The sequence below is a fragment of the Mastigoproctus giganteus genome, chromosome 6 (assembly GCF_048544385.1).
Source record: "Mastigoproctus giganteus isolate SK-2022 chromosome 6, ASM4854438v1, whole genome shotgun sequence".
NCBI classification, from domain to species: Eukaryota; Metazoa; Arthropoda; class Arachnida; order Uropygi; family Thelyphonidae; genus Mastigoproctus; species Mastigoproctus giganteus.
In genome coordinates, this window is record NC_143580.1 from 194,339,495 (window position 1) to 194,362,239 (window position 22,745).

The following is a 22,745-nucleotide window of genomic DNA, read 5'->3' on the forward strand; positions in this document are numbered from 1 at the left end:
ACTAAATGATTAATTATGTGCTGGAAACTGTAATCAGCATCAACTATTTTAACATTTTAGGAAAGATTGTTATGAAGGTAAACAGTGAACACATAAGCTTAATTTTATAAAGTAAGTTTATCAACTGGAACAGATCTCCAGTGAGTTCCATTTCTATTCAGCTACTGCTTATAATAGATAAAAGTGTCGATAAGGTTTCTTTCCAAAATCCAGCAGTAGCCTGACCTCAAGGTTACTGAATTTGAGAGTTACACTGTATTTATTTATTTTAAATTTATTTTTTTTTTGATATTTCTTGCATGTAATAACAATGAACTGTACTGCATGGTAAATATCTGGAAAAGCATTTTCTGTGATAAAATGAAGCTGCAGAACTATTCAACAAACAGATTGTTGCATCCAGTCTTATGCTAAAATGATCATACATATAGTCTCAGATAATACTGAATAAATACTTAAATTAGCTTATGTGACCAAGAATTTTCTTATCCTTTTCCTTGCAAAAATTTACATTGGTCCTGATGCTAGCTTAACAAGAAAATAAGGAATATACATAATAGCAATACAAATTTTATAAAACAAAATTGTACTTGTGTGTGCATGTGTGTGGGCAATGTAGGTAAAGTACAAAAATGATGAAAGTGTTTGATTTGCATTCATTTTACAAAGGGTAACTTATTGTGAAGTTGCCGACATTGAGAAATATTTCATAAGATCAAGTTTTGAGTACTTAAATTGAATTTGTTGTGTCAGAAATTCTTGTTTGGATTCTAATTTGAGAGATCTGATGGCCGTGAAGGGCACTATTGCAATGTATCGATTTGTATTATTGTTATTGCAATAAAGATTTACTTGTTTTATTGTTTTGCTGCAAAGCACAAAATAGTGTTGTTACCAAAAATTGGTAATGCTTCATTGTCTTAATGGTCATACCATTATCATTATTTTTATTATTAGTAGTAGCATATGATGCAAGAAAGCAAATTTATAAAGAATCAACCAAAAAAAAAAAAAAAACCCCTTCCACAACACTAGATGGAACTTTGTTTCAACAGTCAACCTTCTGCTTCTACCCTGCAACCATCCTTCCTCAGATTGAATTTATCTCCTCATGTATGTAGTTGAAACAACAACAAGAATATGATCGGCATTGAGCTTGTTCAGTCCATCCAAAGCCTTAAATACCCCTATCATATCTCGCACGTGCCTAGTCTCCAGGCACTGCAGTTGTGTAGCTGACTATATTTCTTTTTTGTCTGCTTTTCTTTTTGCCTATCTATGTCCTAATGCATTTTTTTATTTTGTTTTATTTTTTATGGTTGAATCATTTCATCTCCATATCACTGATATGTTTCTACAGCTGGGAATATTGATTGGAGATAACTATATTACAGTATGTACAAATTTTGAATGTTCCAAAAAAAAGTAATTTTATTTAACGATAATTGTTTGCATTGTTAATATTCTTCAGTGTACAGTAAACCCTTGATTTAACGGACTAATAGGGGAGAAGGGGGTGTCCGTTAATGCCGAAAGTCCATTAAATCGAGTGTAACCTGGGGGGGGGGGCATTTTTTATTGTTCTTAATGTAAAAATAAAAAAGCCTTAATACAATATACAGTACCGTATAATATAAAATTATGTTGCAATTTGGCCTTTGATTTACGGATATCAGAAACAGTTCGTTTTTTTTTTATACCGTAAATTTCACAAACACATGCTACTGAGACGCCTTGTTCTAATTTCTCAATTAGCTCTGATTTCTGTGCCACGTTTAAGATCACACTTTCTTTTAACTCCTCTATCACTTGATGCAATTTTAAATTGTAAGGATTGCAAAATTATTTAATAAATAAAGTCACAATTCAGAAATAACAGAAACACTCTGTATACAACCTGACCGCACGATAGCTTTGAGGCAGACTGAGACCGAAACAAAGGGAGTTGGTAGGCCTGCAGTTTAGTGTCCCAAGTCACGTTCAGCTCACAAGTCACCACCTGCTCTTACCTGTTATCTGCAATCTGGAAAACAGCTATTTGAACACGTTTTCAGAAAGAAAAAAAAAAAAACAATTTCCTGAATTTGATTATAAAAATAAAAAGTAGGTAATTATCAAAACAATAATGGAAATAGGTAATTATTATTAATTTTTAATTAATAATAACACTGAATTTTTGTATAACCTAAAAAAATAATATGGTCGAGATTAATATGTACATTATTGTATTATTATTTGTCCGGTCCACGAAATCCGTTATATTGGGGTCCATTAAATAGAGGGTTTACTGTAATCTCTTTTAGCAACCACACACTTGTTCCATCTTGCCTACTACTGATCAATACTTTTTTGGAAGTCACCTTTTATGAATTCTTTTAGAATTTGTAAAGGAAGTCTTCCCAAATTGTTTTACACTGAAATTGTTTTTATTTCATATTCTGTTTTTATTTTGGGAATAGCCAAAAGCCATTTGGCACCAAATCAGATAAGCAAGGGTGGGTTTAGTATAATGGGAATGTTTTTGTTGGCAAAAATTGCTGGATGCCATGAGATGTGTGATATCATGCATTGTTGTGGTGATGGAGCTGTTTGAATACATTTGTATTATGATTTTTCAGGGTATTTTCAGTGTATTGCATTTATCAACTATTTTAAAATGTCTTGGTAATAATTTTAAAATGTGCTAGGCAGTTACACCTTGTGGTCGTGTGCTGATTACGTAAAAACAATGCAATCCACATGACCTTCACATAAGATTTTGACTGCTGTGCTGTTTTTGGCATTGATATTTTCCACTGGATGCCTTGAACCTTGTTAAAAATGCAAGATTTAATACAGCTTACTCAAACAACAAAGATGAAATGGTGCAGTGCTATCTTTGATTTTGAGTGAGAATGCTTGTAACAGACTTGATCCTCACTTGTTTTATACTTAAATTCTCAGTCAAAATGGTTTCAACTGAATCAAATGAAGGAAGCATCTTCAGCAATTTCTCAAATGATCAGTTGATCTGATTGGATGTTGCTGCAGTCTTCATTGATGTTTTGATTATTTAGGGATGCGCTGATGGAGGACCACTTTTGTCATCTTCAAGCGACAAACTACCCTCACAAAACCTTGATGCTACCTGAAATTTTTTTCCCCCCACCATATCATCATTTCCATAAAGTGCAGTAAGTATTTCAAGTATTTCTGTGGCTGATTTTCCAAGTTTACCAAGATTTAATGTTCATACATTGTTCACATTTTATCATTTTCAGAAAAATAAGTGTTCATTCAAAGTGCTTTCTGCTAGACTGGTGTATGACAGGAAGTTAAAACTTGATGTATGTGTGTGCATTCTAAAAAGATATTGTAACCCTGCTCACCATCTTTTAGCTAATGCTTTGCTTTCGAGATTATTTAATGAACATTTTGATCAACCCTTGTATGTTTTTTTTTTTTTTTTTTTTATGAAAACCCCAAACACGAAAGGTATCAAAACCTATAGTACATAGTACCGTGCATGGGTTGAAGGAGAAGTATGGGGGGAGGGGGATGCCAGAAACTTTGCTCTAGAGACTAAACATCTGTATAATATTTATAATAAGCATTTGAAAGCATCAACTTTTATGTTTATATAAATGTGACTATTTATTTTTCTGTGTGTGTGTAGTTATCGTCAAAGCAACTAATGGACCTCGTTATGTGGTTGGATGTCGTCGTCAACTGGATAAAACTAAATTGAAGTCAGGTACTCGTGTAGCATTGGACATGACTACTTTAACAATAATGAGGTATGTCTAGTATTTATTCTCAGATAAGTTTAACTAGAACACCAATTTTGGTTTTGTTCCACAGTTTTTAATGATTAAATGTTTCTTTGGGAATTGGAGTGACTAATAAAATTATTATTTTTAAATAATGTTTTATGTAATGAAGCACCCAATTAATTTAGGTTTTTTGTGATTAAAAAACCTCAAAACCTAAAACATGAAAAAGTTAACTTTTTTTTAAAATTAAATGAACAAGTTAGTGCAAAGCATAATTTTAATGCATAGTAAATCACCGAAGTAGGTGGAATGGCATCGTTTTTTGTTACATCTCATATTTAGGAAACAGACCTAAATAACTTTAACAAATGTGTCAGGGGTAGTAAACTATAGAAGACTACTTAGTCTTCTATAGTTTACTACAGAAGACTGAGTAGTTGTCTACAGTAATGTCAGGAGTGTTGTCAAGAAAATGGCTGAATTTGAACTCCTGTTTAAGACAACTAATGCTGACCTAATAGGGCTAACCAAAATGTGGTGCTACCCAGAAATTGGGGATGACAAGTTCCACTATGGTATTTATAATGTATTTAGGAAAGATAGGGAAGATAGAAGGGGTCATGCTTCTTATCAAATTTAGCCTGAGTGCAAAAAGAGCTTTTGCTGAGTCTGAAGTTGTCTGCCAACATAGAATTTGTGTGGTGTGAGTTAGTTGGAAGCAAAGGTATAATGAGAGTGGGAGTAATCTACAGACCAGAAGACTGTGAAGAGTATGAAGAGAGTCTCTACATGAAGATGGAATGGGCAAGCAAGCAGAATATTTTATTATAGGAAGACTTTAATCTGCCCCAGATTGATTGGAATAGGTGGGAGGGAACCTCGCCAAGGGGAAAAAAAATTTTAAATTAACTTGATGATTATTATTTGTACCAGCATATTAGAGAAAGTACTAGTGAGTGAGAATATTTTTGATCTCATTATTACTAATGAATTAGATGACATCACAGTGCTTCAAGTACAGGAACCATTCTCAGGAAGTGATTATGCAATTCTCAGTTGGAAGCTGAAGAAAGATGTTGCAGTAGTTAAAGGTAAAAGGTATGGGCTTTAACTTCAGAAGAGGGGACTTTGACAGTTTAAGACACTATATGTTGTCTATAAATTGGACGGATTGCAGAGTGAGGGCAATACATTTGAACTATGGAATACTTTTAAAGCAAAAATCAGAGGAGCCAGGAAAATATTAGCAGGAAGACACCAAAATGGATGACTGCAGATCTGACCAGTCAAATAGAGCAGAAAAAGATAGCATGGGATAGTTACAGAGTGATGAAAAGTACAGAAGCTTACGACAGGTACAACGATCTTTAATAGTACCACAAATAGAGCAGAAAAAGATAGCATGGGATAGTTACAGAGTGATGAAAAGTACAGAAGCTTACAACAGGTACAACGATCTTTAATAGTACCACAAATAAGGTTAGGGAGGCCAAGGCTGTATAGCGAATTCAGCAAAGAAGAAAGCTAATCAGATTGGACCCTTGTGCGCTGGGTGTGGGAAAGTCTTAGATAATCCAGCTGATGTGGATGAATTGAATAGGTACTTTGCATTGTTCTTTACCGACGAAAGACCTTTCATGCTGAGAAGAGGCTATGTGAGTGAGGCCGAGCCATATGAATTTAATGATTTCTTTCTTATAGATGACTGTTTATTAGAGGCAATGATTAGGAGTGCAGTTGAGAGACATTTAGATATATATAGCATTCCGAAAGACCTGCAATGTGGTTTTGTTAAGGAAAAATCTTGTTTAACTAACTTATTACGCTATTTTGACAGTTACTCAATAGCTGGATGTAGGAAACTATTTCGACATAGTTTATTTGGATTTTAGAAAAGCCTCATGAGAGGTTACTGTATAAGCTGGAACAGGTTGGGATACTGGAAAGATTCTAAGATGGATTGCTGAGTAGCCGCAGAGCAGAAGGCAGAGGGGTGTGATTAATGATAAATTGTGATAAATTGATTGATAAATTGATATAATGATAAATTCTTCAGTTGGTGTAATGTCAGGAGTGGGGTCCCACAAGGTTCAGTTCTTGGACCACTGTTGTTTCTCATTTTCATAATTGACATCAATCAAGGGATAGAAGGCATGATGTCAAAATTTTCAGATGATGTAAAGATTGGTAAAGTTGTTAATGATCAGTGCCAAGCAGTGCTCCTTCAGGATGACTTGAACAGACTTCAAAGATGGTCAGAGAAGGGGCACCTATGCTTTAATGAAGCTAAATGTAAAGTCTTACACTTGGGGAATAGCAACCCCAAAATAAATTATACATTTGGTGGGATTGAATTAAAAACAGTGAAGGAAGAAAGGGATCTAGGAGTTACAACACAGGCAGATAAGAAGTTTTTTTAATAGGTAAACAGGCAGCCATGAAAGCCCATGGTGTTGTATTGATGACTTTTTGAACATTATCCTGTAGAGATAGGGAGGTCATAATCCCACTGTATAAGGCAATTGTAAGACCACATTTGGAATACTGTGTTCAAGTATGGAGATCTCATCTGAAAAAAGACATTGAGCTTCTTGAAAGTTGCCAAAGACGGACAACTTGAATGGTGATATTGGCAAAAGGATAATCATGCAAGGAAAGACTGATTATGTGGGCTACAGAGTTTGGCAATCAGGCACTTTGGAGGGGATCTGATTGAGCTTTATAAGGCTCTGAGAGGGGTTAGTAAAATGAATGAAGGCGGAATTTTCACCGTTATAATGAATTCCAGAACTAGGGGCCATAAATTCAAATTACAGGTTTAGATTAGATTGCAGGAAGTTTTCTTTTAGCCAGCAAGTTGTTTCCCCTCATAGGTAATTCAGGCTGACATCGAATAAATTCAATGGTCATCTGGATAATTACCTATACAAGGAGGGAAGCATATACAGGCATACCTCGAATAACGAATAGGATGCGTTCCACGAAATTACTTCGTTAAGCGAAACTTCGTTTTCAGAGGTAAAAATACTATGGCCAGAATAGGGATACGTTCCTACGTAAAGAAAATGAAAAGCTTTTTTTTTTCGAACAAAGAAAAGTTTTATTAAATAAACAGTCAACTTACATACAAAGTGAAATCTCATTTTAAAATATGAGTCTAAAGTTGATTGTTTATGCTTTTTTCCTCTTTCATTTAGCGATTGCCTATACGGAGTTATTGCATTTAACACTGATCGCTTAACAATAACACTTCTTCCTAAATCAGGATCATTTTCACTAAAAAAATTTGAAACGTTTTCAATGTCATTTAAGCACCTTTTTAAATCTTTGGTTGTTAACACTTTTTCGGCAGGAACTTCTTTAACTTCGTCTTCATCATCTTTTTCTTCGTTGCTAACAAGGTTTTCTAAATCTTCCACTGAAAAACCATCTTCTGCATTCAATAAATTTCTAACATCCTCTTCATCGACATTTTCGAAACCTAGTGATTGAGCCATCTGGATAACTTCATTTCTAATTTCTTGGATGTTATTTTCTTCTTCTAGTACAACTTCTGGCCATATTTTGCGCCAAACTCCATTTAAGCATTTCTTAGTGACTTCTTTCCAAGAACTATCAACATTTTCAATTGCGTTTTTAATGGTGTAGTTTTTCCAAAAAGTTTTAACTGTCATTTCCTCTTTATCCTCTAGTTCAGTTAAACTGCTTAATGTTCGATGCAGATAATAAGCTTTAAATGATGCTATTATTCCCTGATCCAGTGGTTGAATCAGGGAAGTTGTGTTTGCTGGAAGAAACACAACTTTGACAGGAATGCATGTGTCCAACGTGTTAAGATCAGTAGGATGTCCCGGAGCATTGTCTGACAACAAAAGAGCTTTTTCTTCAAAGTTGTTTTTTTTTACAATACCGTTTTACTTCAGGACAAAAGTGGTTAACAAACCAATCAGTAAATAACTCCTTGGTAACCCATGCTTTTCTATTTGCTTTCCATATTACAGGTAAATTCATTTTTATGTTACCTTTTAACGCCCTCGGATTTTCTGAATGGTAAACTAATAACAATTTTAATTTATAATCGCCAGATGCATTTGATCCAAAGAGTAACGTTAAACGGTCTTTGGCTGCTTTGAACCCAACAGCTGATTTTTCTTCAATAGAAATGAAACTCTTTGTTGGTAGCCGTTTCCAGAACAAACCGCTTTTGTCAACATTGAACACCAAATTTGGAAAATTTTGACGTTCAATTATTTCCTTTAGTTTTTCTGGAAACTTATTTGCAGCTTCTCCTGTTAATTTTACACTATGAATCATGGCCCGTTTTTTAAATTTCTCGAACCAACCACGAGAAGCCCCAAAGGTTTCCGTAATTTCTTCAGTTTGTTTAGATTTCAGGTGATTAAACTGGAATATTTTTTTTTATGTTAAATGGGGATTGAAATTTCCGACTTCGTTATATCGAAGCTTCGTTAGCAGAGGTAACGTTAACCGAGGTATGCCTGTAATTTGGTATTTGGTTTTTAGGAGCATTAGCAACTAAGGCCATATTGCTCCGGGATATGCGGTGGTTATTCCCTGACCTTTCCGCATCCTCCGTATTTGGTGGTGACGGGCTCGAACCCCGGTCTAATCAAGAAGCGTGTGCTACGCACTGCTGCTCCTTCTCACCTGGCTACGGAGGCGCCTATATAATTTGTATTTTCTTATCTACTTTTTTATACAGCAAATACTATTACTATTCTTTTTACGAACTGAGAAAATCATAGTGAATTAGCAAATGTAGACACAAAGAAGCTATATTGCTGTATAATTGCCATCTAATATTGAATAAGATGGCATTTTAAAGATTGATATTTTACGTATTTTTTAATTTGTACATTGGATGACTGTGGACAAGACTAAAATCATAATATAGACATTACTACTCTTTATAGTGGTAATGTCTATAAAAGTATGCTTAGAAGTATGCACAAATGTAGGCACAAAGAAGCTATAAATATAGCTGCTTTGTGTCTACATTTGTGTTGATCTAAAAGTAGAAAAGGATTTCAGTATCTCAAGAGAATTTTATATCTTTATTTTTAGTCTTTGCAAATGTGACATTTCTCATAAGTGATATTTTGCCAGGATCCTCTCAACTTTTGCTGCTGATAGAAGTTAAACTTTTAATTAATTTAAAAAGTTAGTTCAGTGTTATATTAATCAAGCAGCAGATTGCTTTTTTTGTATGCTATTATTAATAATTTTTTTCTAAAACTGGTTTTCAAATTTTGCATACATTTTGTATTACTTTAGGTACTTGCCACGTGAAGTAGATCCACTTGTATACAACATGTCTCATGAAGATCCAGGAAATATTTCATATTCAATGATTGGTGGACTAAGTGAGCAAATACGTGAGCTAAGAGAGGTATGTTTGTTTCTTAAGAAATTAATTCAAGCAAATATACTGTAAAATACAGTATGTGATGTTATGCATGAGATTGCTTATCACTTACCATGTGTGATTTTTGAATAATATTTTTGAATGAACTTATATATATATATATTATATTTTTGAATGAAAATTAATGTCCTTCTTTAGAGGTGGATTTTGAAATTTTTAAAGGCATTATTAAAGAATCTTTTTTATAGCATTTATGAAGAAAATTGCATTTTCCCCCCATTTTATTCTTATAATGTAGGGAGATAAATTGCAATTTTCCAGCAGAAAATTTTCACTTATGCTACTAGATAACATGTAAAAATTTGCTACAGGCTAGTCTGAGTATCAGTGTGAACTAAACACATCTAGTTACCTTTGTTGAAAATCACGATAGTGGACTTTTATGTAGTCTGTTCTAAAACTGGGTTGCAGAGACAACTGATGATATTTAATATGCAGTTTTGCTGCAGCAAATTTTCAAAACCGCTAGCTTCTGCTGTTGCTGGTCAATATAAATTATATATATGATGATCATGACAAAATAAAGAGAAAATCATTATGAATACCCAGAATCAAATTGTTTTTACAATATTTTGGCATTATAAACCAGTTTGAAAGTTTGCCATTCAAAAGTCATCTTTGTCACAACCTAAAGCACACACAGGATGTGAAGTTGGGATGTTTAGTAAAATATGTATATGAAGGAAGAATACATGCAGAAGTTATAACTGTGTGCATTTTACATGTTACATTCATAATTTATACATGTAATTTGGAAAGAATATTTGGAAGCACTTAACCCTGAGGAGCTCCACTAATAACATTAGTCTATAGAGAGTAGTAGATATTAATAACCACTCTCTGTATCCTGCTACTCATCCATCGCTTTCTCGCACGCACAGTTTATGCTCACTCCACTCTTGTTACTTCATTATAACTCTTGTAGCATGTAATCATTATAACTCTTGTAGCATTCAGATTTCCTCAGGTAGTTTTCAACGTATTTAAGATGTTGAAAACTTAGATCTTCCCCATCCTTTATCTTCTTCTTCTTTTGTATAATAAGTGCACATGATCACATTTTCCTGAAGCCCTCTTATTGTATACAATGCGTGTCGATACACGATGGAAAGATCCATGATAAACGTTATATGGAATAACCAACAGTGGAGTTTTGTGAGTTTCATGGCTGACTAGAGGCGCACGATTTCCACTCATGTGATCAACCGACTAACGGGTCTAATAAACCACAACTGGAGTATTCGTACATTGTAGGAAGAGACTCCCTATTGACAGAATTGCATACCTGCAAACTATTGCACTCTGTTATTCATTTTAATCTGAAAGTTCTATTGAAAGTAAAACTCAACTGCTCTGTTTTCAACTTAATTATAAACAAGAAAGGCTTGGTGGTAACAGTGAAGTATAATCTCCATATTTTGATTAACTTTCATTGCCAAAGTTGCCTCTACAGTGATAATGTACTCAGCACATTGTTTTAAAGGCATAAACTGTATACACTCGGAACATTAATATAATTTTTTTAAACTGAGTTTCCATTTATCGCTCAGGAGTCGCCATACATTTATATAAGTAAATTGCATTAGATTTAAAGGATAGCTTGGCTGTTTTGAGAGGAAACAAAACTGGAGTTAATCTGTGGGAAGTATTGGGATCTCGATATCTGACTTACTAATTCAGCACCTAATAAAAATAGGAAACGGTTCATCAACTGGTAACATTCTGAAAAGGTCTCAACCAGATCTTTTCTCTAGGCAGATGTTTATTTATTTCTTTATTATTATTATTTCATATTTTTATTCAGTATTATTGCGTTCTGTGCAGAAGAAGAATGATTCCCATTGAATAGTGTCATAATGGCTTCATCCGCCGTAGCCTAGTGGTCAGGCGTGCGGGTGCCTAAGTACACGTGCCTTGAGTGACTGGGGTTCAAGCCTGTGACTACTGAATACGGTGCTGTTTCTTGTATTCAATCAATCATGCGAACTCCTCTGACCATTTGGTCGTCCCGGAGTATAAACAGAAAATTTATTTTATTTAATAGCCCACTGCTTGAATTTGCACAGCAGTTTTTCATGTGGAACGCTATAAAGTATATGATGTCAAAATTATTTTTTGCATCCAGTTCCTTTGTCACTATGTCAAAGTAAGTAATTAGATTGCTTAGACAAGATGTCCCCCTAACAAATCTGTACTCTGATTTCTGTATAACTGTATTCCTGTCAAAATGATTCTACATTATCTCTTTAACTACTGACTCCATTATTTTCCCTGGAACAGTGGTCAGGCTTACAGCTCTGTATTACTCACTTTGCTCTTTGATCCCAACCCTGCAAGGTTCGAGCCCGGCACCACCAAATACAGAGGATGCGGAAAGGTCAGGGAATGACCACCGCATATCCCGGAGCAATATGGCCTTAGTTGCTAATGCTCCTAAATACCAAATAACAACAACAACCAACCCTGCAAATAGCAGAAACATTCACACATCTTCAATGTGTAAGAACCTCAGCAATTTCTCTTCCACCTTCCTCTTGGTTATCATAAAATTACTTACCTCAGTTAGCTTCTCATATCCTTCTGGTATCCTCATCCTTAAAAACATTCTTCATGCGTGAATATGTAGATATGAAATATTTATTCAGTTTGTTGACATCTGAAGAGGATCATTAATAGTTAGGCCATTCATATATACTGGACCAATGTAGTTCATTCCTTTCCTTCTATTGTTGATGCTTGGACACTAGAGGAAAATTTAGAAGATTTAATTTTTGATCAAGTTCTTCCTTTTAATTTCAATGTATTTTAGCTGTAACTTAGGATTTCTTGTTAATAGTAACCTTATTCTTAGCAACACGAAGGAGTTTTATGGAGTTTACATCATCAAAGAAACATTTAAAGATTGTTGTTTGTAGTTTTAAAATTGATACTTCACTTGCAGTAGCATCGAGAGGAAAGAAGTGGGGCCAGTGAAGTTGTTTGCTCTGGAGTGAAGATGTTGATGTCCCTATTTGCAAGGATCATATTTACTGTCATTTGAAGTGTAATTGAGATTGCTGCCATTTTAATATTTTGTACTTTCTGAGTTTTATTCTATTGGCAAAATTGTAAAAGTACTGAAAAAGAAGTTAATGAAACTGATATAATAGTAGGATTGCAAAATGATATTGAGCTTGAAATTATGGCTAGGTGTAGCTACAGTGGGAAATTAGTGAGAAGTAACTGTTGTTTAAGTAGTAATACAGCTAATCATATTATCAGTTGGTAATTCAAAGACATGTATGCAATGTTAAATAGGATATGTTAAAGTTACAAATAATACCAAAAGGCAGATTTTGCTCATTAATAATAGCAGTAAGTTATGCTTCTTGTCACTTGGAGTGACAGCCCAAAAATAACTTATACATTATGCGAAGGTGAGTTAAAGACAGTATAGGAGGAAAGATTTTGGGGTTGTGATCCAGGCAGACGTGAAGTTCTCCATGTAGTGCAGGCAGGCAGCAAGGAGAGTCTATGGTTGTTCTATTAGTGATTTATTGAATATTATACTGTATAAGGCAATGGTGAGATCACACTTGGAATACTGTGTACAAATATGGAGACCACACCTAATAAAAAACATTGAGTTTTTTTGAAAAGGTTCAAATATAGATATTGTGCTTGGTGAATCAGAAAAGGGTACCTATATAAGGAAATACTTCAAATATGAGAGCTGCAGAGCTTGGTAACTAGGCACCTTAGAAGGGGGGGGACCACATTGAGATCTATAAGGCTCCGAGTAGGAATATTAAATTGAACAAAGATGAAGGTATGTGGTTATAAATATACTAGAACTAGGGACATAAATTAGCTGGGTAATATGGATATTTTCATCCCCATTTCAGCAAAAGCACTGTATGATCTTTGCTACACTGTATGAGTATCTCAGTATTTGATATCTCAGTATACCAAATACTGAGATACTCTTATATGTAACCTGTGAAATATAAAGTGGTGTAATGCTCTTTTATTCTGTGTGAATTTTTCTGTATTCATTTCTTTTTATAATGAAAAAACGTGACTGATACCTGAAAACATGTCTATGCATGTGATACTACCTATTGTTAATCGTACAAAAATGTCTTGAAGTAGCTGTGTTGCAGGTCACGTATAAACTTGCATTAACTCAAGGGCTCTTACCTATATTTATGTTGTTGTGGATAACCTCAGATAAATTTGTTTGAAGGTTTAGAGGAATATAAGAGAACTGATTTTTCGCTCAGCAGAATATTTTTCTTTAAGTAATGAAATATTATTTCAAGTCTAATTCTTACTGTCTCTTATTGCAGGTGATTGAACTTCCTTTGCTAAATCCAGAATTATTTCAAAGAGTAGGAATTACTCCACCTAAAGGATGTTTGTTATATGGACCACCAGGGACTGGAAAAACACTTCTTGCAAGAGCAGTTGCCAGTCAAATTGAAGCTAATTTTTTAAAGGTGATTATTTTCTTTTATCAAATAAGAGTGATAATTTGATGTAGTTATGCTGTCACTAGAAATGAAACATTTGTTCCCAACTTAAGAGGTATATTAATCCAGTTATTTGTTAATAACAGATCAAAATATCTCGTTTTCCCAGATAACAGATACGAACAGGCGGTGACTTGCAAGCTGAATGCGACTCGGGACAGTAAACTGCAGGTCTGCCGACTCGCTTTGTTTCGATCTCAGTCTGCCCCAAGCTATCGTGCAGTCAGGTTGTGTACAGAGTGTTTCTGTTATTTCTGAATTGTGACTTTATTTATTCAATAATTTTGCAATCCTTACAATTTAAAATAGCATCAGGTGATAGAGGAGTTAAAAGAAAGCATGTGAACTTAAATGTGGCACAGAAATTAGAGCTAATTGAGAAATTAGAACAAGGCGTCTCAGTAGCACGTATTTGTGAAATTTACAGTGTAACAAAAGAAACTTTCTGATATCCGTAAATCAAAGTCCAAATTGGAAAATTTTATATTGTACAGTACTGTATATCGTATTAAAGCATTTTTTTTTTTTACATTAAGAACAATAAAAAATGCCTCCCCAGGTTACATTCGAGGGTTTACTGTATTGCATTTGATAACATCTGCATATAGGACAAAACTCTGCAAACAACATTGGATTCTTTCTTTAAATTAGATTAATTAAAAAGTTGATGGTTTGTATGTCTCCTTTTATATTAAGATTGTAATTCTTTTTACTGTGATACTAAAATATTGTATATATCAAAATATATACTGTACAATATTTTCATTTCCATTAATATTGCTTTTTTCTTAGTTTATCTTACAAATAAAATAATCTTTAAAAAATGTTATTCCTATTACTGTATTGTTAGACAAGGCTTTTGTTTTTATTTTATTTTATTAATTTATTTTTGATATTATTATTCTTAGATATACAGTATGTACCAAAAAAAAAAAGCCGGTAAAATTTTGACACCTTTGTGGATTCTCGTTACTACAAACCTTGTTATTACGTGAAAATTTAGGTCCTTTGAACTTTGTATTACAAGATTCCACTGTATTAGTTCTAATCATTTTTAATCAACATATTCAATTTCCATTATTAAAATCACCTTTTAGAGAGATAAATAGCTTAATTATATTGCAAAAATTTCAGCTTCCAAGGTCTTGGAATGAATTACCAAAAAACAATGTGTTATTTGGGTTCACATTACGATATTTTCACGATATGATGGTGTCTCTGGAATGGATTAATATCATAAAGCAGGGATCCACTGTATATACAGTTATACATAATAAACAACATAACAAAAGTATTTCTTGGCTAAATGCCTAAGAGTGTGAATGCATAAAAACTAATTTATAAAGTTAATTCTGCTTTCTGAAATAAAGTTCTGAAAATTGCCTTGTGAATAGTTGTAAACTTTTATAATAATGCATAGTCATTGCTCCCTTTATTTTAAATTTATTTGATTTCTTAGAGAACCTCCAAGTAGTGCTGCTTTTGTTTAGCTTATTGGTCTAGAATACTAGAACATGTATTCCATACAAGTCTTTCATACTCTTAGGCATTTAGCCAAGAAATATTTTTAGATTAAACTATGCACACCATCAAGCATCTCTCATATTGTGGACTTATACTTCATAACTGGGTTGTCACTATTGCAACAAGGGTACCTGCCCACCCATCGATGAGTAAGCCAACAAGTTTCGAAACAGTGCCATCTCGGTTGTGGTATCCGTCGAGAATAAGTAACATTTGTTTTCTCCACTGGTGAAGCGTTACTTATTCAAAGCAGTGCAATACCTCGGCCACTTGTTGTGAAGGTATTCACATTATGAGATATAATTAAATGATGCATTCAATACTACCTTTGGTATTATTGATGATGTATGTGCAGTAACCACGCATAAACCAACCTTTTCAACATAACACTTATTTTAATGTATTAATGTACAGCTTATATATATTGAACTATATAAATAGTAATGGCAGCAAACACAGAACTTTCACAATATGATGGTGTCTCTGGAATGGATTAATATCATAAAGCAAACACAGAACTTTCACAGAATTTTCACGATATGATGGTGTCTCTGGAATGGATTAATATCATAAAGCAGGGATCCACTGTATATACAATTATACATAATAAACAACATAACAAAAGTATCTTGCTATCACATGTGAGAAAGTCATTAAAATTCTCCATGACACAGTTGTTATCTTTCTTATATTGGCTAAATGAGCTCATTAATCATCTACTTGAGATTATCAAGTGAAAAGATTATTAATATTTTAAATGAAAATTACAGAAATTCTGCAGTGTTAATAAAAATATCTCACTAAAACTTTCTCTTGGCTAATTAATACTGACATGTTCTGAACGTGTACAGATATTTCGAGCCCATTTAAATTGAAATGGACGTTTTTTGTCCCTTGAACTTCGAGCTAACTAGGTTTTATTGTATTAAATATGCGTATCTACATCCATATGTATTTTTATCTAGAGAATTACCTTGTTATTCTAAATTTTATGTACTTTATATTTGTTCTGTTATTAATAAATTGTGTTTTAAATAACACTTTTTTCCTCCAAGGCATATTTCAGTATTTTAGTTTGCTTTAATAGTAAATCCGGTTTATTTTTTGCTTGTAGGTAGTATCAAGTGCTATTGTAGATAAATACATAGGAGAAAGTGCACGTCTTATTAGAGAAATGTTTAATTATGCAAGAGATCATCAGCCATGTGTCATTTTTATGGATGAAATAGATGCCATTGGTAAGACTGAATATATAGTATGCAATTTTGTCTGCAACATTTTTTTTATATATATATATATATATATATATATGTTGAATGTGCTATTTACACTGAATGATTGAGGGAAATACATAATGTTCATGGTTTTAGTTTGCATGCAACATTTTCAGCTTGGTCCAAGTTTTAATAGTTATTTTCAGATGCAATTTGGGAAGCCTTCTGTAGTTGAAAACTGTTTGCAAAATTCAGAGTACATTTAGAACTTGAAATTACATAAAAACTATTAATTTATAAATTAGTAGTTTAACTTTATAAAGTTAATTCTGCCATCTGAAATAAAGTTCTGAAATTTTCCTTGTGAATAGTTATAAACTTTTATAATAATGCATAGTCATTGTTTCCTTTATTTTAAATTTATTTGATTTCTTAGAGAACCTCTATGTGTACTCCTTTAGTTTAGCTTATTGGTCTAGAATACTAGAATATGTATTCCATACAATGTGATTTATTACTGTACATTAGTTTGGGCACGCGGTCTTTTTTCGTTGAATGGCACTATCAGCTGGTACTGATGGGTGTATGTAAGGCGCTTCCGTAGCCAGGTGGGAAGGAGCAGCAGTGCATGTCACACGCTTCTTGATTAGACCGGGGTTCGAGCCCATCACCACCAAATACGGAGGATGCGGAAAGGTCAGGGAATGACCACCGCATATTGACGGAGCAATATGGCCTTAGTTGCTAATGCTCCTAAAAAAACCAAAATAACTAACTGGGTGTATGTAGGAGTTCACAGTGCTGACTTTTGCATTAGCATTGGAGTTGCATGAGTACAGATATCAAACTAATTTGTGATACTCTTTTAATGAACCTCTGATTTTTGTTTTTACTGCATCAGACAGTACCATGTGCACACACTACTAAATGCATAACTTCATTGTATGGTGCTGACTTTGACTGAAGGGCTAATTGTTGGGCTGTTATTGTCTTTCTGAATAACAGCTGGATAGCTCACTATTGTAATGAAATTAAGTGAATATTAATGATACTTCAGAAGTGTCTTATTGCAGAATAGGAACATTTTGTTATATTTTCAGAGCTTTATTACTTGACATGGTCAACCTAACAGGATGACAGCATCATCCTTTGGTAATACAGTTTTCTCCCCTTGGGTTAACTGTCCATAATAACTCTAACCAGGCGCCTCCGTAGCCAGGTGGGAAGGAGCAGCAGTGAGTAGCACATGCTTCTTGATTAGACCGGGGTTCGAGCCCGTCACCACCAAATACAGAGGATGCGGAAAGGTCAGGAATGACCACCGCATATCCCGGAGCAATATGGCCTTAGTTGCTAATGCTCCTAAAAAAAAAAAAAAAAAAAACCAAAACCAAATAACTCTAACCAAGGCTATGACTTGTTCCACGACTGCCTCTCCAACTACACCTGATGACTTTAAATCTCAGCAGTTTTGATTTCCCTCTCCATTATGACTACTTTATATGAGTTGTACCCTTTTTTTTAGATGCATTTGCAAATGTCTAAAGTGCCCATTAGTTTCCAACATTTGGCTTCCAGTGAATAGATTTTCACGAAATTTTATATTTAGATGTTTTAGAAAGTTTTCTTTAGCCTTCCAAATTTCATTAAAATTAGATAAATAGAAATTCAGCCCCGCTCCCCCAACACACACATATCTCAAGTGTCTTGCATATACTGTAATTAGTTGAAGTGCTGGAAATTGTTTATGGCAGTGTGCTGATTGGAACAATGAGTGGGCAATATGGTAGGTGCATAGGAAAGAAAACTCTTGCTTCCAGCACTGAATCTTCAATTTTTTTAAGAGCTTTTAATTAGTTTACTAAATACAGTTGGTCGTCGACTTACGACCGACTTCCGTTCTGACTGACAGGTCGTAAGTCAGATCTGGTCGTATGTCGGCCATATATTTATTAACAGTATTTTTTAACCTTTCTAATCTTTTTATCATCTTTATGATTTATTTTTATAATCTTTTATTTTTCATTTTAAATACAGTAATGTTTTTATCTTTTACTTAGCGATACTGAATATACCTTCGTTTCTACGCCTAGGCTATCTTTCTCTCTCTATGAGGTTAAATTCAAACGTTCTCTACACTTTAATTGGTTTATTATTCATACTGTTTATAAAAAAACAAAACTACAATCTATAATTATATTGTACATAATGTACTGTAAACACAAAAATACAATCTAAAATTAATGTAAAAATTAATACAAATGAAATTTACAAAATCAATTTTCAATCTTTGCTTGTGCTGGGTTGTGCATCGTCAGGGCCATGTTCTTGGGTTGAGGTAGGAAATGTTTATTTATAGAGACATTATGCAAAGAAAATCTTTTTTTTAAAAATGCTTAAACCACCCAGTACTAGCCTGAAAATCTTCTGTGTAATCGTCTCCGGCGTGTGATTTTAAACTGAAACAAACTTCTAGCCTTTGCTTGCACTGTGTGAAGGCTCATGGGTGTATTTTTTTGTATTAAATCTTCCATCCACATAAACAACAATTTCTCCATTTCATGGATGGGTTCCTGTCGTTGTTTGGTTAAAATTGTAGACTTAATAAGTGCAGAACCTTTCACAGCTTCCCGAATTCTTTCTTTGTCCTTAAGTATCGTCAATACCATGGAATGTGATAACTTCAAGTCACATGCTATCGTATTCACTTTCTTTCCGCCTTCATACTGCTGGATAATTTTCATTTTACACTCTAAATCAATAGTTTTCCTTGACTTTTTAGCTGGCGTATATGTAGATGAAGTCATTTTCCTTTTACTAAACATTTTATGCGTATTTCAGTAGAATTTTAATTAATACACCACACACAACAGATACTTGAAAGCGACTGGGTGTATGTGAGAGAGAGTGACTGGGTGTATGTGCCTGGTGCTGTCTTCAGGCTTCCCGTCATCGATTAATTTATTTATTATTATTTTTTTTTTTTTGTGGTCGTAAGTCGCATAGGTCGTAAGTCGACGACCAAGTGTATATAAATGAATTATCACTATTTGTTTAGTCTAATATCATATGAATATATGCAACTCTTCCAAAAACAGGTAAAATGGACATGTTTTTTTAACAAATGTAAATTAAAATACGAAATCAATTTTCTGTTTATACTCCCAGATGATGAAATATGATTAGGGGAGTTTGCAAAATAGGGAATACAAAAAAAAAAACAGCACCATATTTAGCAGCCACATAGGTTCAGATGCATGTACAATCACTTGGGTATGCAGCCTAACTTATGAAAACTGTTGTTAATTTAAGAGCAAGACTTCCGGATTCTTGTGTACCTACTGATTGAAAATAAATTGTGTGCTCTAGCTAAGAGGTTAAGTGGCCCTTTTCTTTGCTATTTAAAAATTGCACACTTCTGTCACTATTTGTAAAAGATCATATCGGTATATATATATTTAGTAGTAATTTACTTTTCTAGGTGGCCGTCGCTTTTCGGAAGGAACTTCAGCAGATCGAGAAATACAGAGAACACTTATGGAAGTAAGTTTTTTTGCCAAACAATCCAGATTTTTTATTTTTTAAGAATCTGAAAAAAAAAATTGAGAGTTTCTTAGTCTGCCATTTTAGATATTCAGAGACTGGTATAGGCACATGTGCATTTTCTGAAAATTAAGCACAAAGTCTAGTATTAATAAATTTCTTCTTTATATACAAACCATTTACAGACTAGCATACTACAGATTCAATGACTTACATTTATTTGAGGTTAACAATTTTTTGACATGAATAACGTGTGTCACAAAATGTGAAACGCCTAACCGCTGCTATATCTCCGAAATTAATAGATGAAAGTATAAACAATTTATACTTATTTTGTCAGGTATATAATGCCATCAACGAATATGCAAGAAAAAATTAGAAATTTTGATATTTAATATCATTTTTTTCGAAAAAACTGAAAAGTTCACATTTTGGTCATTTGCAGTTGTGCCTTGGTTACTTTCCCTCTCAATAGGAGTGACGCAACAAGTATAACACATGTGCCCAAGAAAACTGAATTGTATGCAACAAGTTGCATACCATTCAGTTTTTCAAGAGTTGAACAACTTGTTAAAGTAACTACTTTGTTCAGTTACTTTGCATTTGTTGAGCAGTGCGGTTGTGTTTCATTTAGTTAAGTTGTGACGATGCCGAAAGTTACATCAACTAAATGTGTTCAAAGATTTCGTCAAAATCACAAACCTAACGTTGAATAGCAAGCACATTCTTCGACTTCATGGAATCAACATTCGATCTTAAACTCACATCAGATCCTACAAAATCTACTACGCGTGGTCAATCATGTGTCGACTTGGTCTTCAAACGCTACGTTAATAGTTTAAATTTTTTCAACTATGTGTCCTACTTTAGTTACCACAAACCTTTATTATTGATTGTAAATAAAAATACCGAATAAAATAAAACTGATTTTATTAAGGTTAAATTGTATTTTTTCATTTAACATGACGTTATTCACGGATCCACCTTTGGCTTCATGGAGTTAACATCAATTTTTTTCTTCCATAATTCAGTTTTCAGATTAGTAGTTTTATATATATTAAATAAAAAACCAGTTGAATGTCTCAAAATAGAATCTGAATTGCTTTGGTATATTATTGCAATAAACTCTAATAAAATAGGAATAATTCTGTTTATAGCAAAAAATTTAAAAAAAAAAAAAAAAAAAAACAGGCAGTAAGCTGTTACTATCTCCAGAATGTCAGATGTCAATGTTTGAGTTAGCAGGAAAATGAAAGGATTTTTTTAATGATTATTCATGAGAATAAACTACTGCCATTCTGGAGAATGAAAAGAAATCTTTATAGTATTTTATTTTAATAAACTTACTGTTTTTTTTTTTTTTTTTTTCTCCTCCTATTCCCCCTCTCTTCTTTTATAGTTACTAAATCAAATGGATGGATTTGACTCTTTAGGTCAAGTTAAAATCATTATGGCTACAAACCGTCCAGATACCCTTGATCCAGCACTTTTAAGGCCTGGAAGACTTGATAGGAAAATAGGTGACTACATATTTTGACGTTTGCTTTTTGAATTAAAAATAAAACTTATATATAGTAAAGCATCAGAATGGTGATTGTTAGGGCTCTTTTCTGATAAATAGTTTTCTGGATAATCAGATAGTTAAATTGTTTTAAAAGGTATTATATTTTCTGTTTTTTGAAATTTTAGTTATGACTGACACATTTATAGGTATGTATTTATATTTACATGCATACATTGTGTTTTTACACATAATGGTAGTACATACATGCACAATTGCTTTATGAATATACAAGGTGGGGTTGAAAAGTTTTTAGCCCAATATAGATTTCACAGGTTTTTGTGAAAGACAGTGTTGCTGATCTGTCCTTGTATATCACAGAAAATTTCAGGTTAGTAACTATATTCTTCTCCTTTACAGAGGCATTTAAGTGTGGAAGGTGAATTAAGATGGTGACTGTTAAGAGAGTGAAGCACCATGCAGTCATTGAGTACCTTCATTTAAAGGAAATGCTACCAAAAGAAATTCATGAAGGCATGCAACAAACAGTAGGGGAATCTTGTCCTCCATACTCCATGGTCAAAAACTGGGTTGCAGAATTTAAGCATGGATGAGACAGCATTAAAAATGCACTCTGCAGTAGGAGGTCTGTTATCATATGGACACTTACAAATGTGAATGCCATTCATGACCTGATCATGCAAGACTAGAATAACATTGCAGGACATTGAGACAGCATTCAACATCTCCTATGAGTGAGCTCACGATATTGTGTTGAATGTTTTAGGAACAAAGGTTTCTTCAAGGTGGGTCCTTAAAGCACTGAATGCAGATCAGAAGTTGGAAAGAGAGGTGTTTTCTTGAGATTGTGCAGCATTTTGAAGCTAGTGAAGCTCAATTTTTGGGATGTTATGTCACTGTGGATGCACCACTTTGATCCTGAAATAAAAGAACAATCGAAAAGTGGAAGCATCCTTCTTTCTCCTTTCCTAAAACATTTTGAGTGCATAAGTTGGTTGGAAAAGTCATGGCAACTGTCTTCTAAGATACAGGAGTGATCATTGATTGATATCCTGGAACTAGGTGTCACTATCACTGCCAAGTATTATTCTAATCTACTAAGATGTTTCCATGAGGAATTGAAGCTCAAGAGACATGGGAAATTGGCCAGAGGAGTCATTTTGTATCAAAGCAATGCACTGCTGTACACAGCGTTTATGATTTGGGCAAGACATTGTGACTGTGGGTCGAGCT

General features: G+C 33.7%; 1 protein-coding gene across 1 annotated transcript in view; it reads left to right on the forward strand.

Annotated features, from left to right (window-relative positions):
• The window catches only part of LOC150084848 (26S proteasome regulatory subunit 10B), a 56,322-nt gene that overhangs the window by 17,851 nt on the left and 15,726 nt on the right, over window positions 1-22,745 (forward strand). The window contains exons 4-9 of the mRNA XM_090375593.1: window positions 3,656-3,776; window positions 9,048-9,162; window positions 13,527-13,676; window positions 16,348-16,471; window positions 19,929-19,990; window positions 21,390-21,510. Of these exons, the coding sequence (XP_090231719.1) occupies window positions 3,656-3,776; window positions 9,048-9,162; window positions 13,527-13,676; window positions 16,348-16,471; window positions 19,929-19,990; window positions 21,390-21,510 (693 nt within the window). The remainder of the gene's footprint in view (window positions 1-3,655; window positions 3,777-9,047; window positions 9,163-13,526; window positions 13,677-16,347; window positions 16,472-19,928; window positions 19,991-21,389; window positions 21,511-22,745) is intronic.